The 19,148-nt window shown below is 42.5% G+C and overlaps 1 protein-coding gene across 1 annotated transcript; it reads right to left on the bottom strand.

Annotated features, from left to right (window-relative positions):
• Positions 1-11,858: 11,858 nt before the first annotated feature.
• Positions 11,859-16,899, bottom strand: NR0B1 (nuclear receptor subfamily 0 group B member 1). Its single transcript, XM_036304061.1, has 2 exons — positions 15,942-16,899; positions 11,859-12,103 (listed from the first exon to the last, which is right to left on the bottom strand). Exons 1-2 carry the CDS (start codon positions 16,897-16,899, stop codon positions 11,859-11,861), a joined length of 1,203 nt encoding a protein of 400 aa, XP_036159954.1.
• Positions 16,900-19,148: the final 2,249 nt, after the last annotated feature.

Genomic DNA, 19,148 nt, shown 5'->3' with positions numbered 1-19,148 from the left:
GATCTAGTGAGGAAACATAACTCCTAATTTGAATAGAGAAGATTAGCATAAAGAATTAATAACAAACAAAAAGGGAGTTAGATAATGTATCGGGTAGAAAGAAGACTCTAAGGAGTCTAGGGATAGCAAGTTCTAAAACAAACTACAAAATCTAGGTTGAGGAGAATTGACATTGGAAGAACAATAACATAACAATGCTCCACCACAAGACTGAGGTATCCTCCAGGGTAAAAAAAAAAAAAAAACTTGCCAGAGGTCACAGGTCACAGCTAGTGGGCCACTGAGTGGGGAGAGTGTGGCCTAAGAGTGTGGCTGGCTGGAGCTGATTGAGGGCCACTAGGTTCCTATGCTCAATAATAATAAAGAAAGACCAGAACATGAAGGAAAGTGTCTTCTTGCTATTATTGCCTAGTGGTGTCCCTTAGGATTTTTCTATTATTGAAACCAACATTGTGCCACTGGAAAAATAGAAATGTTTACAGAGTGTGCATCTCATATCACAAAGAAATGCAAAGAATGGAGGAATTGGGGCTGAGAATCAAGAAATGAATCATTGTTACACACATATATGATTAATCTAACTTGGGTGTTAAATTTTTAAAAATATAATAGCCAATGTAACATTTATGTGTTTATTTCACCCTCTCTATCAAGAGTAATAAACTCACATAACCCTAGAAGCCCAGAAGATAACCCAAATGAGTTAAATAGGATATACATAAGTCAATAAGGAGTGGTGTGAACTGATGTGAAGAGAATATGCCTTGCCTCCTAAAAGTGATCCAGTTCATATATAAATATCTGCATTCTGAATACAGACCCCATAATACTGTGCTAGTAATTATACATCTAAATAATTAAACTGTCTACAAACCAGAAGATTTCATTTCATTTCGGTTTTTTTTTTTTTTTGGTATGGCCAGTGAGAAATACCCTTCTCAAGTTAGTTATGGAACCACAGATTCTATCAGTTATCCAATTGATTAAAGAGATTTATCATTCATCCACTACTTGAATGTTGTTCCTTATAAGACTCCCAAATAAATAATACATAGTATTTAACCATATATATGTTTAGCAGCTTAGGGCTAATTAAAAATAACCATTTTTATTTTGTATTGGAAAGCAAGCAAAGAAGCAAGGATCCTTATATCTTAATATTCTACATGTTATGCCTAATTTGAATTAGGATACATTTCCCACATTGGCAATTCCCTTGTTTATTATTTAAAAAGCAACAATAATGGTAGAATCAGACTCTATTACAATTACTTTGCAGGGATAAGAAAAGAAATAACCACTTAAAACATTGTAATTACATCAATGTTATTAAATCTTCTACATGTGTTTTTAAATGTCAAAATCCCAACATTAATTACTATTCTGCACTGAAGCATGAAATGACTTTAAAGTCCCTAGCTAAACAAGGATTGTGACTAAATTAGTAAGGGTAAAGTTTGAATCTTTGAGGCAAAAAAAGATTTGGCTATAAAGAAAAGAAGAATGTTTTATAGAACCATATGTTTGGTATTTTCCAAGTGTACCATATTTCAGGTGACTTTGTTTTTCTTCTCCATTAAAGTGATTTGTTAAACATACAATTAAATGTATTTTACATTTTATATCTTTATAAATAGATTTTTCATATAAACACGCGTACAAACCTGGAACTCTGTCAAACCTGGAGTTCCAATTTCTAGTTTGGAAATTGTCCATTGTTATTATACGATGGCAACATAGGAACCAGCAGATTTACCTAGAGTCAAAAATAAATAAATAAATGCAATAAAAAAGTCAATAGTCTTATATACCTGGATTTAGAAATGAGATGTGTTAGATGTATTCTATAAAGTGTCATAAATATACTTAACTTTTATTTAGCTTCTGCAGCTAAATTGGAGACAGTGTGGTATAGTGCTAGGAACTCAGATACTTTCACATACAGGACTACTTTCACATTCTAGCTATGTCTATGTTAGTGAGAGGGTTTGGGGAAAGATACTCAATCATTGAGTCTTGACTTATTCTTCTGCAGGAAGATAATATTTAACTTGTAGAGCTATTGTGAGGATTAAAATATGTCTTCTATGAAAAACACTCAAAATAGAGCTTGGCATTTTTACTTCAAATGCACTATGGTTTCCTCATCTCCATATATTACAGTAAAGCAACAGTGTTACAATATAGACTATTTTAGGTCAATATAGTCATTTAGGTAAATCTGACATAAATTTTATATTACAAATTATTTTTTCCTCTTTCATGCTTATTTGTCCCCTACCCTCTGGTATTTGCTACCTTCTTATTTTTGTTCTTATTTTTAGGTTTTATTTTCTGTAGACCACTCTGCATTTTTCTCTAATCACTTAAAATGCTCTTAAAATATCTGCCAGAACTTTGGGCCTGCTCTAAAACTGGGTATGTGGTTTAATGAGATTTTCTGACCTAAGACATCAGGTTCCAGGTTAGACTTCATTCATTACTCATACAGAAGTCCATGACTAAAATAGAAAAAAGTCTAATTCGGCACTATTGATCAGTAAAACTCCTATTAAACTAGAGGAACAATGCTGTCCAACTCTCAGAAGTTATTACTATAAGACACCAAACCATAGCTTTTTAAGTTCATACACATAATTTACTAACAATGCCTGAATATCCAATTCTAAGGAATTTGTAGATGTACTTACATATGATTATATATATATATATATATATATATATATATATATATATATACACACACACACACACACACACACACACACACACACACACATACACATATATCTTCAGAGAAGTATCTCACTCACCTTTACTTTAGTGGCTATATTTCATCGTACATAATCTAACTGAAAGATGAAAATGAGTCAAAAGGAAAAGGAATTATAGTGTTACAGGGGACACAACCAATGACAGAAAGAAATAGTACAGCAAAAGAGTGGGGTCACTGCAGCCACCCAGACAGAATTTCTAAGAAGGTGTGTTTGCTTTTATCCAAAACCTCATACCTATTGCCAGGTCTTCTCGCCTCCATCATTCCACCAAAGTCATATATCCAGATGAAAAATCCCCTAACAAGGTTAATTAAAAAAGTCTCTTATTCCTCAGGAGAGACAAACTATTCAGTGCACCTCTTCTTAGTGATTAGTATTATTCAGAAGAAAGGAAGGAAAGAAGGAAGGAAGGAAGAACAGAAGGAAGGAAGGAAGGGAGGGAGGGAGGGAGAGAGGGAAGGAGGTAGAGTGGAATGAAAGGAGGGAGGAAGAAGGGAGGAAGGAATGGAGGAAAGGAAGGAAATCTAATTTCGTAATTCTAACTAAGTTGTGAACCTCTATATGGCATTAGGAATTTAAAAGACTATTACAATCAAAACTAATCTTCACAGATATTAGCACCTCGGTGAAGTATACAGTAGAGCACCAGAACTGCCCTTCCTGTGCTGGATGTGGACTTTCATCCATCACCTGATGGGAAAATATTCGGAGCTTTCTCATGAAGGTGTTGCCTGCCAGCCCACAGTTGCACTTTCTAAAGTTTTGCCATCTTAGTGAGCCCATAGTGTTTGCAAAATATTTATTTCTTGCCCTTTGCCCTTAATATCTTATAAGAAAAAATTAAACAACATGGAAATGAAAGAAAACAAGTTGAGGGTCATAGTTAATACAATCAAGAAAAAGACTGAAACAAATTATCATATATGTCAAGAAAAAAACTCTCATTAGACTTACATGCCAATAACAGGTTCAACTGTTTGGGGGGGGGAGCATTAATGAATGCATATTAGTAACTAGATGTTAAAATAGAATTTTGTCGCAAGTTTCTGCTGAGGCACAAATAAAACAGGATGCTGAGTGAGGTTTAAAATCATGATGTAGGCCCATAAAGTCTACATGATTCTTAATTCCTCATCCACATTAAGTGCATAAATGTATGGGAGTTGGGAAGGGGAAAGGAATGTTTGAGTCAAGCCATTTGTGCATTGCAGACACCCCACAGGTGGAGTGGCAGAGGTACTCTCCCTTTCAACTCAAGTCAACAAAAGGACTGTAAGGAGATGACTTTAGAGCTAATCTGTTTCCATTGTAGTTTGGGGAACATCATGCATTAGTGTCTGACTCTCACCTGGAACTCCAAAGGGCAACAAACAGTCTGGGTAGAACAAGGAATGGGAGTACAGAGGAGGTGGCTGGGTTGGGCAGCTTACATTCTCAAAGTTTGCCAAAGCAAAAAGTGAGCATTTTCCTTTAAGCGGGGAAGGGAGGGGGGCATGGAGGAGGGCGGGGGGGGGGGTGGGTGGGGAGAAAGAACATGTACGTTGCTATAGGTTTATCTTACATCTGTCCAAAAGAATTGCCTAATGGGGTGAAAAGACTTAGTAGAAGGAACTGCAAAGAGAGGTAGATATTTGGGATCTGAAGAAGGGGAAGCAAGACTAGAAGGAATATGGATATAGTTACAAGAAAAAGAGATGCCAAGAGAGCAGGGATAAGGGAAATATGGTGAGTTCTCCAAATAATCTATGCAGGTACTACAACAAGAAGAGTTGAATCTAAACATCTGCCAAGGGCAGAGACAACTACAAACTCAGCATCAGCCAGGCTCGAACTCTTCTGCTCCCCTTACTTCTTCCTCCTTGATGTCCTCCAGCCCTGTGGGTGTCTGCAAATGTGGTAGAAGATGTGGAAATAAAACTAGAACTACAAGATCAGGAACAATATTAAAACCCCTGCTGAGCTGTTGTCTGTGGTCAGAGGTAAAAGTTACTATGGAATGTCAAAACAATGTTAAAGCCACTGAAGGCAGTTAACTTGGGAAAGTTTCAGATGGGAGGGGGGGCTGGGGATGAGCTATTAACTTACATGGTTCTGAATCAGTAATCAACAGACTTATTCTCTCTTTGAGGAGCCAGGGGAAAGAAATCAGGGGTTCCATGAACTTGAATAGGGAAAAATGTTACATATTCATTTTCATGAACCTGTAACTGAAATTTAGTCTCTCCTTTAATGATGAATGCACGTAACACAACACAGTAGTATCAGCAGTACCTGTGCAGGAAAGAGTTAGCACAGCAAGCCTGAGAGTGCTATCCTTAGGAAGGCCTGCTTGCAAGGTTGGCCCCTGGTCAATCTGAAAACTATGATGTCAGGAGTGTTCTTATTCTTTACTCAGAGGACAGTCACTGTGCAAAGCATCTGCCTTCTGGCTGAGAGTCTGGAATTCTGGTCCATGCTAGATGGACCATGCTTGTGTGACCAGTTCCTAATAAAATCCCTGGGCGCTGAGTCTCTGATAAGCTTTCCTAGGAACACATGTTATAAACATGTTGCTACTTTTTGTTGGGGGGGGGAGGGGGAAGATGCACCCTGAAAGACCCCTAATGGGAGGGAGACAACATAAGGAAGCCTGCTCTTGGATTCCTCCAGACTCTGCCTTTCCCCCTTCTGATAGAGCTGGTATCTCATTACATCACACAACTACATGCAAGTGCTGTGAGACCTTCTAGCGAGTATTTGAATGTGGGATGATCTTGGGGACCTCCAACACAATGGTGGGATTTGCTAGAATGACCCCGAGTCACTGAAATGTAGCTACAGCGTTATTTAAAGGGAGGAGAAAGAGCGAGGGGCAGGGAATGATGAAATCCTGGTATGTGTGCGTGTGGGGGAGAGGGTCACCCATAGTACAAAGCAGTTGCTGAGCTGTTGTCTGTGGTCAGAGGTAAAAGTTACTATGGAATGTCAAAATGATACATCTACCCTTAGGAGATTCAGCTCACTGCATAACAACATGGATACAAGTTGTTAGCTCAATGGCTGCTCTGGGCCTTTCAGGATAAAGTGAGAAAAATAGCCACAGTCCAGGTGATGATTTGTTTGTTTGACTGTCTGTCTCCCTTCTCTGGTAGGAGAGAAGGGGTCTGAACACAAAAATTATTTTGTAGTTGCTCTCTCCCCTAAGTGGGAGGGAAAAAAGGTTAAATCTGTTCCCAGGACTGGAGCAAGGCTAAACCAGAGAGGAAAAGAAAGAGGGGGAAAAAATCTAGTCATTTCTTCAGCCTCGCTGCAACTAGCTAGGCTCTCCCAGCAGCTGGGATGTGAACCCTATAAATGGCGACTTTACTGCTAAGGTTTTGAGTAAACTTGCAGTGGGAAAAAAAAAGGAATTTTAAATCACAGCTTTGCATTTTCTGGCTATTACATCTGGATGTATGATAAAAATTAATGTAAAATGTTAATATGCTTTTAATTCTATAAATGGTAGAGAGGTCAGCTCAACCAGGGAAAACTGCAAAGAGAAAGAAAAAAAAAACATGTCAATGGGACATACCGCCCTTGTTTTTTGTTACAGATGTGTGGACTGGAATTTTAACTCTTTTGAAAAATATTTTTATTGGTTTCAGAGAGGAAGGGAGAGGGAGAGAGAGATAGAAACATCAGTGATGAAAGAATCATTGATCAGCTGCCTCCTGCACGCCCCACACTGGGAATTGAGTCCACAACCCAGGCATGTGCCCTGACTGGGAATTGAACCGTGACCTCCTGGTTCATAGGTCGATGCTCAACCACTGAGCCACACCAGCTGGGCTGGAATTTAAACTCTTAATAGTGGACATAAGGTGCCGTAACTGATGTTTTGTTACTGGTTTTGTCTATTGGAGTCTCTGGAAAAAGGGAACCAACCTCCAGATAAAGTCCACTTTGGGAATTTTAGAAAATAGTTTTTATTTTGCTAATGAGCTTTTGTAAAATCAGATTTCTTACTCTTAGAAGCTGATGATTTTCTGGCCTGATGAGTATATTTTCGCATGGGTCAATTTGGACCCCAAGACTGACAAGGTGAAAAGGACTCAGCCCTTGGACTTGGAACACACGTGTCTGGCTCTACAATGTCTCAGCTTTGCCGCTGCTCAGGAAGAGCTGCTGACATTTGGGGTCTACTGACTTCACAACGATCTGGACCTGACTCCACGCTGAAACCTGATACAGCCCGCTATGGGCTTTATCAGTATCAGCAGCTATGAAAACATGTGGATGTTGGCTGGCTCAGCCAAGTCACTTGCAAATGCCCTAAGGCAAGCATGTCAAACTCATGGCCCCTGGACTGCATGAGGCCCACAATGAATATTTTTGCAGCCCAGCCAATATAATGGTACTAGCGGCCAAAATTCGTGTACGGGTGGGGGTCCCTTGTCCTGGTCAGCAAACGAGGCCTATCAGGGGGCCAGCCAGCTGGCGGGAGGGATCTCAGGAGGTTGGCCAGCCGAACCACCCCCGCTCATCAGGGCCTATGGGGGGCTGGCAGGCCAGAGGGAGGGGCCGTAGCTGAACAGGGGAAGGGGCTGTGAGTGGTTGGCTGCCAGCCCTGCCCTTGATCAGGGTGTGGGGGGGCGATTGGGGGCAGGGCCTGCTGGGGGGAGGGCCTGCTGGGGGGAGGGGCGGCGGGTGGTTGGGGGTGCCAATCGGTGCCTGGATCAGGATAGTTGGACGCTGCAGTGCCCATCATAGCGACTGGTCATTCCAGTCGTTCCACTCTTCGGGTCACTGGGCTTTTATATATATAGAAGTAAGAAACGTTTTAATAAAAATTTTGTAACTTAATTTTTACAATATCCTGTTATACATAATTATTAATAAGAAACTACAACACTCGTTAGTGACTGATTACTAGAATCGTGTTACAGTCACTTCCCTTATGCACCTTACCTGGTAAGCGCAGGAGCACCATTTCTCTCACTAATACTAGCAGCGAATATTTTAGCATCCGATGGCCACATCATTAGTCTTGTACTGACTTGTTTGGTGTGCACAACAGGAAATATTTCACTTTCGGAGAACAAGAAAAATAGGTTTATTTGCATTACACTTATTAATTTGTGCAGTTATTCAGTGTCTGGTAAGTTAACATTTAAGAAAAAATATTAATTTTCATTAAAATGTTCTATTATTTTATGTTAACAATGACTCATTTATTTTAGCCCTTTGTATTCAGCATGTCTCTATCAAAATAAACCTACTTTTCTATGAAAATTGAAGCTTTTGTTGTTGTGGGGTTTTTTTTGTGGTTCCTATAAACTTAAACCTTGTTTATCTGGCCCGTGTTAGCCTTTGAGTCTGACATGCTTCCCCTAGGGTAAGAGCTAGTTCTCAAATAGAACCCTGTGAAATGGAGCTGGGGATGGGCGCTATAGTTCTGATGCAGATCCTGATTGCAGTCTTAACTGGTGATTCCTCTGAAATCTGCAAGTTGGGAGAATGTACCCCCTCCACCCACCTCTGACTGAGGGGCTCTGGAACCCCTCTGGGGTGGTGTGATGTCTCATGGCTGTTGATGCGAGCCTTTCAGATTAGTTGCAGTTTGCAACAATGATTCCACTTCCCTCACTTTTCTCCTGCTGCACACACCTTAGTAAGGCAGTTGGATCACTCAAGGCAGCTGTCGCCTGAAAGGGATTGATCGTTTCCAGGCTGCTCACTGGATAAATGATCTGGACAAGAGGCATGGGGGAGGAGGAGTTATGTAAATCCATTTTTTTTTTAAATATAAAAAGACCAGGATCTTGCTCTGACCAGTTCTCCAAAATATGATGTCTTTCTGGTTAAGTTGGATAAAAATGTTATTCTGTGAAAATGTTTTTGTCCATCTGGCACACATCCCTTCCAGATGAAAGGTCTGGGCAAAAAATGAAATGATTAGGAAAAATTGTAAAGATAGTATTAGTGAATTGGACACACTGGCTTTGTAACAACAACATCAACAGTAACAAACCCTGGCATCCGGGAAATCACAGGGGCAGGGGCAGAACATTAATTATCTTTGTTTTCATATCTGTTCCTGGAAGCTTTCTCCTCTTTCTTTTTTAATATATTTTTTATTGATTTTAGAGAGAGGAAGGAAGAGGGAGAGAGGGAAAGAGATATAGAAACATCAATGATGAGAGAGAAACATTGATCAGCTGCCTCCTGCTCACTCCCTACTGGGGATCGAGCAGGAAACCTGGGCATGTGTTCTTGACCAAAATCGAACCCGAGACCCTTCACTCCACTGAGCCAAACCAGCCAGGGCTTTTCTCCTCTTTCTGAAGAAAAACACTTGTGTTGCCATTTCAAGCTGCTGTGAGCACTCAGATTCAGAAGGACCACGGAGCCCAGATGGCATGTGACCGTGTGACTATGAAGCAGCAGGGGTGGGCCAGCTCTGCACAGTCCCGCAGAACACCTCCACATGCTGTGCACACTTAGCAGGTGATGGACTTGAGTTGCAGACAGAGCTGTTTGGAACTGACTGCCTCAGGCGGTACCTCTGAAAGCAAGGACTTAACTTCAAACCCCGGGCCAGGAGGAACCACAGTGGAAAGCCACATGGGAGGTCCTGGTATCGTGTCCTGCTTACTCAATGCACTTCCTGCTTGGGGTATAGATTTTTGGAGGATGGAAGAAAGATATGAGTTATGTCTTTGTTTCCAGGTGATGTGTGTGCCCCCATGTGCCTTCAGGGATGGCACTGCTTGGGTGTGTGCCTGACCTTCGTGACCCTGGCAGAGCTATGCTGAGCCTGAATGGATGCCTCAGGCCAGGTTAATAGAGAAACTTACAGAGGAAGCTGCCAGCTGTCTTTCTAAGACAGACCTTTATGGATAATAAGATGTGTTTTAGCTGTCAAAGTCAATGGCTGTACAGGGTGTAAGTGAGATCAATACTGCAGGGTGGACTCAGCCTGCTGTGTGGGGTCCCACCGATAATAATTCTGTCAAGACACCTAGGCCAAGGGCCAAGGGAGTAGATTGCGCAGACAAGTTAACAGAGCAAAACTGCGACTGCGATCCTTAGTATGAATGGCCCACTTGCAAGGTTGGCCCTTGGCTGACTTCTGGGAACTTCAAGTTGGAGAGTGTTCCCACACTTCCCCAATTCATTAGAGTCAGTCACTGTGCCTAGATTGTGCAAACCATGGGACTTATGCTGAACACCTGTTTTATCTGTGTGTTTGAAATTTTTGTACATGCTAGGTAAAGAGTGCCTATATGACTAGCCCTCAATAAAAACCCTAAACTATAAATCTCAAAGGGCTTCCCTAGGCAAGAATATCACACACATGCTGCTGAGTTTTTGCTGCTGGGAAGGGTGCGCTCTGTGTGACTCCTCATGGGAGAGGGAGAGCATGTGGAGTCCTCCAGACCCCACCTTGGTGTCCAGCCATATATCCTTACACATCTCTTTTGTAATGTTGTTATTGATTTTTAGAGAGAGAGAGGAAGAGGAGAAGGGGGAGAGAGAAACATCGATGAGAGAGAAACATGGATTGGCTGCTTTCTGCACAACCTCCTGGGCATGTGCCCTGACCAGGAATCGAACCTGCGACCCCTTGGTGCATGAGACAATGCTCAACCAATTGAGCCATCCAACCAGGGCTATTCTTACACATTTTTATAAGAGTAAGCAATGAAAATCTCAGTTATTTTCTTATCACTTTATAGATGTAGGTTATTTTGAAATTTCAATTATATTGATCACTGCTTTGACATTAAAGTAGATCTGCCACCAGATAGTTTAGTATTTAATGTGTTGATAAGGAAGCACCTATGCCACATTTTAAAATATCTTTAAAATTTAACATTTTTAGTATGTTTTGACATATTACCTTTGTGTTCCAAAGTATTTTATTTGCTGAATTATTCTGGGAGCCTGATTCTAAGATGTCCATAGGATTCACCAGACTACACAAAAGAAAGCTGAAGACTCCTACCAATGGGTCTAGATGTAGTAATCATTAATGGGCAATTTATTACCTATAAGTGAATAAACATTTAGTGCCATATATTTTATTCAGAGACAAAGAAGAACTAGTTCTACAGATGGCATTTAAAGGGGCACCAGGAGCCAACAATAAAATCACTTTATGATTTTGTGCCACACTTGTTCAATGTGACAGTTACATATATAATGTATCTAAAAGGTGAGCTATAATTGGGGGTTTATATGAGGTTGAGCTTTCTGGAATTATAGAATGTGCATTTCTTGTTGGACTTTATTTACCGTGTACAGAAAAATCCCAAACTAAAACTTTGAAAAACTCCTACTTCACTTTCAGGTGCCCCTATGATTACAGGCGGCCACTTGACTGTACTTGGTACAAAGATAGTCTTCCATACAGCAGATGGAAGTGGAAATGAAGCCAGACATAAGGCTATCCTCACTGACACTGGCATGTCCTAATATTAAATGCCATAATGTATAAAGATAACTTAATTTTTGTTTATGTTGGCTAGGTTTTAAGACATTCTTGATGTTTCTAAATGTATTTTTATTGTTGATAGTGTTACATGTATCTCCCATTTCCCTTTCCTCCCTCCTCCCAGTCCCTACCCACCCACCCCCAGGTCTTCACTACCCTATTGCCCATGACCATGGGCTATGCAAAGTATATAAGTTCTTTGGTTTATCTCTTCTCGTCCCCCCAACCCCACATCGAGGTAAGTCTTCAATTATGATGAAACCTTTTGCAATCAAGTTAATAGCTAACACCTTAACATTTATTAAGACTTAATAGTACAAATTTGATTTTAGCAGGGTCAGTGGAGAGTCACTAAACATGTGAAAATAGCTTATTAGTGTACTACTCTGCTCTTAAAGATGTACAGAGATACGTTACCTGTTGCAAATATTTTCCTTCACAATGAACCGGTATGATACAGAGGATTTTCTACTTGTCTGTGACTAAAGTTTTTCTTTAATTGATTACAAAAATACTATGCATGGCATGTAAAAATAATAAGAAAGTTTATTGAATGCCATTTTACACTCTTTTGCCCACTATTCCTTATCGCTTCATGGTGAACTGCACTTGTGTATATGCCTTTATAAAGTCGTACAGAGCATTTCCAGCATCATATCATCCATGCTGACAGCGCCGATGATGGACCTGAAGAACAGTTCAGTAACAGCATTGGCACTGATGAATCTAAGCTGGAAAAGGACGCTATTCAGTTCAGCGACTCTGACATGGTACCCTCTGTACATCATCCTGGTGTGTTCGCCGAGGATTTGCTGAGTTCCCCACTGAAGTCCCTGAATGTACTTCACACACCGCAGGCCTGGCAGGTCTGGAAGAGAGAATGGGAGAAAAATTTATTTGTTATTAACAGCTCACTCACAGACTCCTTTGTTTCAATATATCCATTTCTGCCCCTCCCCAAACTAAACAAGAGCTCAGCTTCCTGGTATAAAGGGCTTTCTAGAGCAAGGATAAATGCCGAGCCAGTTCTAAGTTTTCAAAAACAATGCTTTCAAGACTGAAGCATCATAGAATTATTCTTCTTTATTATCCACTATGTTTGTATCCTCACACTTAAAAACTGCTGGCCCTGAGCCAACAAACACACACTTCATTCACTATGACAGTAGAATATAGTTTAATGCATCATTGCTCCAGTTCACTATCTGTGCAAATATGAAGAAAGTAAAATTATCTCAGAATGTGAGCACTTTGCCATTTACCTGTGGGAAACAGGCCATTGTATAATGACAAGAAGTTTTGCTAGATGAAAAATATTTTATCATCCTCCCTGGAATTTTCCACCATTGTAATAACTATCCAGCTGATGGTGGTAAACTTCACATCCACAAACGATGACTCACAGTCTCATTTTAATTATTTGCCTGCAGGCTGATTTTAGTCTTGAGTCCTATAATAACTTAAGAGATAACACTGACCACTTAGCTCATTGTACCATAATTTCTGTATTGGGGAAAGTAAAAAAAAAAAAAGCAATTCTAAGGAGCATTCCAAAAGGCTCTTTTAAAATATATATATATTACTTTACAGTAAGAAGTCTTTGTGAGCATTGTTTTACAGCCATTAAAAGGTTAAAAAGTTAACATGAAGACATCATGGATTGCAACATGGTTCAAAAGTAACTTTTCAAATAGAGAACAGTGACCTTCTTTCAGTCCAATGTGACACCCAAGTAAAACTGAGTGAAATATAATACAGGAAAGATGAAGTGCTTTTTAATTTAAGAAGGTGGTAAGAAGAGGCTGCTTTTGAAATTCCGTTGATTCTCCATTATATTAATATTACCTTAAAGTCTTTAACTTATATTTAAGTAATTACCAATTTACCGTTCTGTTTAAATGATGTCAATAATGATTGCAATCATTTTCCTTCTCTTTTTCTACAAAATCCAACAGAAAGTATTTTTCCCTTTTTTATTGACTGTATTGAGCAGAAAGTATTTTAAAAGCACCATGCTAATCATCACAGAGTAGCAGAACCAGTGTCCTTTAAAAAATAATAATGGCAATAGATGAGTCATGCCTAATATAGGCAAATACCAAATTTGATCAATAAAATTAGAACAAAAGCAGCATCTCTGATCCATATTCCAATTCTGATGATCCCAGCCCACATATTAACATCCCCTCTTACCTACAGCTCATTATCCAGGCTCGAGACCCAACTTTGCTGGGTCTGAATTCCACTGGTTAGAGTAAAAAGAGGCTTGCATGAAACTCCACAGAAATTCTGAAGCTCCTCCAGGACTAGATTTATGGATCATTAAAACTTTATCTTGAAAATTTCACATCACTTTCCTCAGCTTTCATGCCACACCCTTCCATTTCCACCTCACCCCTCCCCGCAGTGTGGCTCCCCCCAGCCCCCGCAAAAAAAAAAAAAAAAAAAATTGCCTTTAACATAAATTCAGGGAGGAAAACAGGTGTTTAGTTAAACTCCACAGTTAAAAAAAATAAACAAAAAGATCAGAGGATAAAAAAGGATAAACAGCAAAGAAAGGACACAACACACATTTAACAGGCTTTTCTTTTCTCTCCAATACAGGTGCATTTGTGTTTGAAACGCAAATAGCTTAGCTTAGCTGGCTAAACTCATATTGGGAAGATTCCAAGCAACAAAGTAAGAATAAGGGAGGAGAGAGAGGGGGGTGGGGGAGGGAGAGAGAGACGGGCTAACAGGGTGGAGGAAAAGAGGGAAACTAGTGAAATGTAAACTTCTGGAAACTGAGCCCCTATCTTACCTTTGTATTCCAACAGAACAAAGCACATGGTAGATGTTTAATAGCAGAGGCTGAAGGAGGGAGAAAACTATTTCCCAATGATCTTAAGAACCACCAGGGACACTTGTGATGAATGCAGAGTTGCAGACTGGACCAGAGCTACTGAATCAGAATCTCTAGGGGAGAGGCCTAAGAAGATTTTAAACAATCCCCGTGCCCCTCCCCACCCAAGTGTTTCTAATGCACTGGCAAGTTTGGAAAACAGTTATATAAGCAAAAGGTGACCTATAATGATCTCTGGGATGAACTGAGGTCTTTAGGTCTGAAATGTGAGTTCTAAATGAATCATTTCCCCACCAAATAGTGCTCTATACCCCTTCAAAAATGCTAGGCACACCCTAGCTGCTTTGGCTCAGTGGATAGAGCCTCGGCCTTCAGACTGAAGGGTCCCTGGTTCAATTCCAGTCAAGGGCATGTGCCCAGGTTTCCGGCTGGATCCCCAGTAGGGGGAGTATAGGAGGCAGCCAATGCAGGATTCTCTCTCATCATTGATGTTCCTATCTCTCTCTTCCTCTTCCTCTCTGAAATCAATAAAACTATAGTTTAAAACGTTATAAAAAAGAAATATCGCTATTATTTTAAAAAATGCTAGGCAGGAGGTAAGACATAACCTGAGACTCCTGGTGTCAGGAAAATACATGTTATGAAAACTATCCCAACTCAAGCTGCCTGGAAACTTCATGTCTACTGTGACCCTTTGAGATGGATTCTGGTTGAAGATGGCTTTAGTATTAGGACATACTTGAGACTAGGGGCTGGGCTCCCCAGGAAGGTGTTATGCCATGAGTTGGTTGTACTGTGTGGAAGAGCGTGTCCAGCACCCAACAGACATTGGGCCCAGGAGATAGGAGGACCTTGTTCCGCAACTCATTGGCCATTTGGTTTGCAGTAAGGTCCCTTGGGACCAGGCTACCTAATCTGCAAATGGGGTAGAGGACAGAGTGACTTGATTAAGAGGTCTTTAAGGTCTGTTCAAGCTCTAAAATACAGTGTTCCTGCTCACAGGCCCCAGTGTGTCATTTTCCTGCCCCATCGCTAGCCTGAAACTCACAGACACTTGGAGGACGAGATAGTCCAGCTACTTGGGACCATAAAAATGACCATTCAGAGACAGAGCTACGGGACACTAAGTCCAGTGTCCTGCCTGACAGTGTCCCCAGGGGAGGGTATCTCTATGGGTTGTTAATAAATGTTTCCTTTCTTGCCAGCCTTCATAGAGTTTCTCCAACAACAACAACAAAAAGGTTCTAGTAAATTTCAGAACTGCGTTTCAGAAAGAGATGTTGCCGAATTTGCAGTAAACACAAAATTTTTTAAAGCTATGTCACTGGATTAAAGACTAGAGAAGCCCCGGGGCCTAGAAAAGCCCAGGTTTGGCTCAGTGGATAGAGCATTGGCCTGCAAGCTGAACTGGTCCGGGTTCAATTCCAGCCAAGGGCACATGCTCGGGTTGCGGGCTCCATCCCCAGTAGGGGGCGTGCAAGAGGCAGCCGATCAATGATTCTCTCACCGTTGTTTCTATCTCTCTCTCCCTCTTCCTTCCTATCTGAAATCAATAAAAATATATTCCAAAAAGATACTAGACAAGAAGGAATATCTGTATCCCTTGAAAGCACAAACTTTTGTGTAGTAACAGAAAGTTATAGAGAGATAAGTACAAACTTCAACAAAACACCCCCTCCTCCAGGCTGAGTTTCTGGCAGCAGACCACCCACAAGGAGTAGTTTCTGGAACTCCCCCCACTGTGCTGAATTAGCCCCCTTTCTTCACTGTTGCCCGGACGCTCCCCTGTCCCCGCGTCCTGGTAGGCACTGCCCAATGCTCTACTGAGCAGAGAACACCTAGAGCCCGAGGCTGGGACCCTTACCCGGGGTAAAGAGCACGATCCCCTTGAGGTAGGCATACTCCTTGGCAGTGATGCCCAAGCTCCAGCACTTGGTAAGGAAGCCCTTAATAGCCTGGACCTCAGCGGCTGACGGCAAAAGCCTGGCCTCTGTTGGCGGGATCGAACGCTCCTGCGGCGGTGTAGGGAGAGGTTGCGGCTCGTCGCCCTCGGTCTCCCGCCGCCTGGTGGTGAGGACACTCTGCAGCCAACCGGGCTCCAAGGTCTCCGTGATCTCGAAGTTAATGCGGTCCTGGGCCAGCTCGAGCATGAGCAGTGGTGCCCAGCCGCTGCGCGCCAGCACCAGCTGCTGGTCCAGGGGCAGAACCTGGAAACAGGGTAAGTACTTGACGAAGCGCATGGTCCGCAGCAGGGCCGCGGAGGCTGCCTCGCAGACCACCTGTGGATTCTGGAGGGCCACCCGCCTCTGTGCGCCGCTCCAGGGGTTCCACCAGGGGGCCCCCGGCAGCGCCACTGGCTGAGCCGCGTGCATTTGTTTTGAGCTCGCGGGCAGGTTGTAGAAGATGCTGGCCCGCGGGTGCTGTTGGCCGCAAAAGCAGCAGCGATACAGGAGCGCCAGACCCTCTCTGCCCACCGCGGGCACCGCGCCGCAGGCGCAACCCCAGCACGCGCCCCTCAGCACGGCGGGGGCCTCTTGCATTTGTTTTGCGTTTGTGAGCATGTGGTAGAGGATGCTGCCTTGCCGTGGGTGGTCTTCGCCGCAGAAGCAGCAGCGGTACAGGTCCGCCACTGTCCGCCTGCCCGGCGCACCCTCTCCGCCCAAGGGGGGCACCGCGCCACAGGAGCAGCCCCAGCAGATGCCCCGGGCCCGCGCCCTGGGCGCCTCCCGAGCTTCTGAAGCTTCAGCCTCGTGCGTTTGCTTAGCGCTCATGAGCATGTTGTAGAGGATGCTGCCTGGCCACTGGTGGTGCTCGCCTGCCATGGCCTGCGGTGCCCGCAGCCCGGCTCTGTCCAGTGGCGACCGCCTGGGATCTATTTATACTGAGCCGAAGCGCACACGCACGCGCATCAGCCTTCAGCTGCCTCCGCCCGACGAGGGCGTGGAGCGGGGCAAGGCGCTGCACTCCCGTGTGTTTGTCAGTGACTTGGGCGGTTCGAAAGGGAGCAGAAGCTCCTTCAAGGCTGGAAATGGAAGAGGAACGGCGGCCTAAGAACTCTTGGACATTTCCCATTTTCCTTTCGTTACACACTTCCCTGCCCCGGGACGAGCCGAGCAGAGTACAGGGAACATTGATTCCTGGCATCTAATTTGTTCCTTTTATTGGCGTGTGTGTGTGTGTGGGGGGGGGGGGGGGGGAGTGCCTAAAAGGGGAAAGTGTTGTTTCTATTCCATCTTTGCAGACTTTTATTGAATGATCAAACTTAATATGACTTATATTTTGTATATGGATAGGGAGGTCTTCTTTTCAGGGACTTTGAAAAACAGTATCATATGGGAACTTGGTAGAAATGCTCATCACAGGCCCCAACCAGAGCTTCTGACTCTGAATCTGCATTTTAACGAGGTCCCCAGGGGGTTTGCATGCACCTTAAATTTGGAAAAAAACACTGGCCTAAGGATGCTATAATAAGCATTTTCATTCATATTTATGAGCACCCACTGCGTCTTAGATGCTGTGGTAGAGAGCTGGGGGCAGCAATCAGGATGTCAAAGAGGATAAATATTTGGAAATATAATAATTACAAGGGATTAAAAAGCTTGCTAAAGTGAGAACTTTGAATTCTTCTAGAGATATTATATTGGGCAGGTGTGATCCCTGGCTGGTTTGGCTCAGTGCATAGAGCACTGGCCTGTGGACTGAAGGGTCCCGGGTTCAATTCTGGTCAAGGGCACATACCCAGGTTGCAGGCTCCATCCCCAGTATGGAGCATGCAGGAGGCAGCCGATCAACGATTCTCTCTCATCATGGATGTTTCTCTCTAATTCTCCCTTCCTCTCTGAAATCAATATATTGGGCAGGTGTGTAATTCACATTTCTTCTCCCACCCTTTCTAAGCAAATAATGAGAAACACAGGTTTCAGGAAGCCTGGATTCTTCAGTCCTCACTTGCCTCCTTCCTCGAATTCTATCAGGCACTGAAATCAGTTGGTTTCTCCACATCACCACCTGCCTCATCACCACCTGTGTAACTAGCTGATTGTTTCACCAACCAGTTGGGTAACTTCAAAATCACAACCCATTAGTCCTCCAATTCCTCATCTCTAAAATAGGAGGTTTATTTAGTGATCTCTTGGGGCCAGCACTGAAGACATGAAGCAGCAAAGGGGACTGGCATAGGATCCTCTTTCTCCTTTTTAGTTTCTCTGAAACCTGGAATTCTGAGCATAAGAGGAAAATGTAGGAGACACTTATTTTGCATTTAACCTGCAATTTTATTCTACCTGTGAGAGGCCCTGTGACACAGTAGCTAAATCTCTAGCACTGGCACCAGATTGCCTCAATTTTAATTCTGGCCCTGGCACTTTGTAGCTCCCTGGCCTTGAGCAATATATTAGTTTCCTGTTGCTGCTGTAACAAATTGCCACAAATTTAGTGGCTTAAGCAACACAAATTTATTATGTTATAGTTTTGGAGGTCAGAACGCTGAAATCAGTTTCACTAGACTAAAATAAAGGTGACATTTCTTCTCAAAACCCTAGGGAAGAATCTATTTCCTTGCCTTTTTCAACTTCTAGAAACTGCCTGCATTCCTTGGCTCCTGGCCACATCACTCCAACTCTGCTTCTATCTTCTTCCTGACTGTTTTTAAAGATCTTTATAATTACACTAGAGGCCCAATGCACAAAATTCAAGCAAGGGGCTCGGCCCTCGCAGTCCCAGCTTCATCTGGAAGGTCATCCAGAAGGATGTCCGGGAGGAAGTCTGGAAGGTTGTTTGGCTGTCTGGTCTAATTAGCATATTATGCTTTTATTATTATAGATTTATAATCTAGAATAATCTCTCTATTTCAAAAAAAATTAATCACATCTGCAAAGCCCCTTTACTATGTGAGATAACATATTCACAAGTTCCGAGGATTAGGACACAGACATCCTTGGGGGCATTATTTAGTCTTCCACAAGAAAGTTACTGTATCTCAGTTTGCTTGTTTGTAAAACATGGACAATGGTCTCTGTGAGGTAATCCTTGCACATGAGTTAATTCATGTAAAATATTGCTTGGTACATAA

This window comes from Myotis myotis, unplaced genomic scaffold (genome assembly GCF_014108235.1).
Source record: "Myotis myotis isolate mMyoMyo1 unplaced genomic scaffold, mMyoMyo1.p scaffold_m19_p_4, whole genome shotgun sequence".
Taxonomy (NCBI): Eukaryota; Metazoa; Chordata; class Mammalia; order Chiroptera; family Vespertilionidae; genus Myotis; species Myotis myotis.
This window is presented reverse-complemented; position numbering and strand designations above follow the sequence as displayed.

What these genes read in the sequence shown, in the direction of transcription:
- NR0B1 (XM_036304061.1), bottom strand. Translation starts at nt 16,899, where the DNA reads ATGGCAGGCGAGCACCACCAGTGGCCAGGCAGCATCCTCTACAACATG. An exon ending in GATCGTGCTCTTTACCCCGG is followed by an intron (nt 12,104 to 15,941) that starts GTAAGGGTCCCA and finishes TCTCTCTTCCAG; the next exon opens with ACCTGCCAGGCCTGCGGTGT.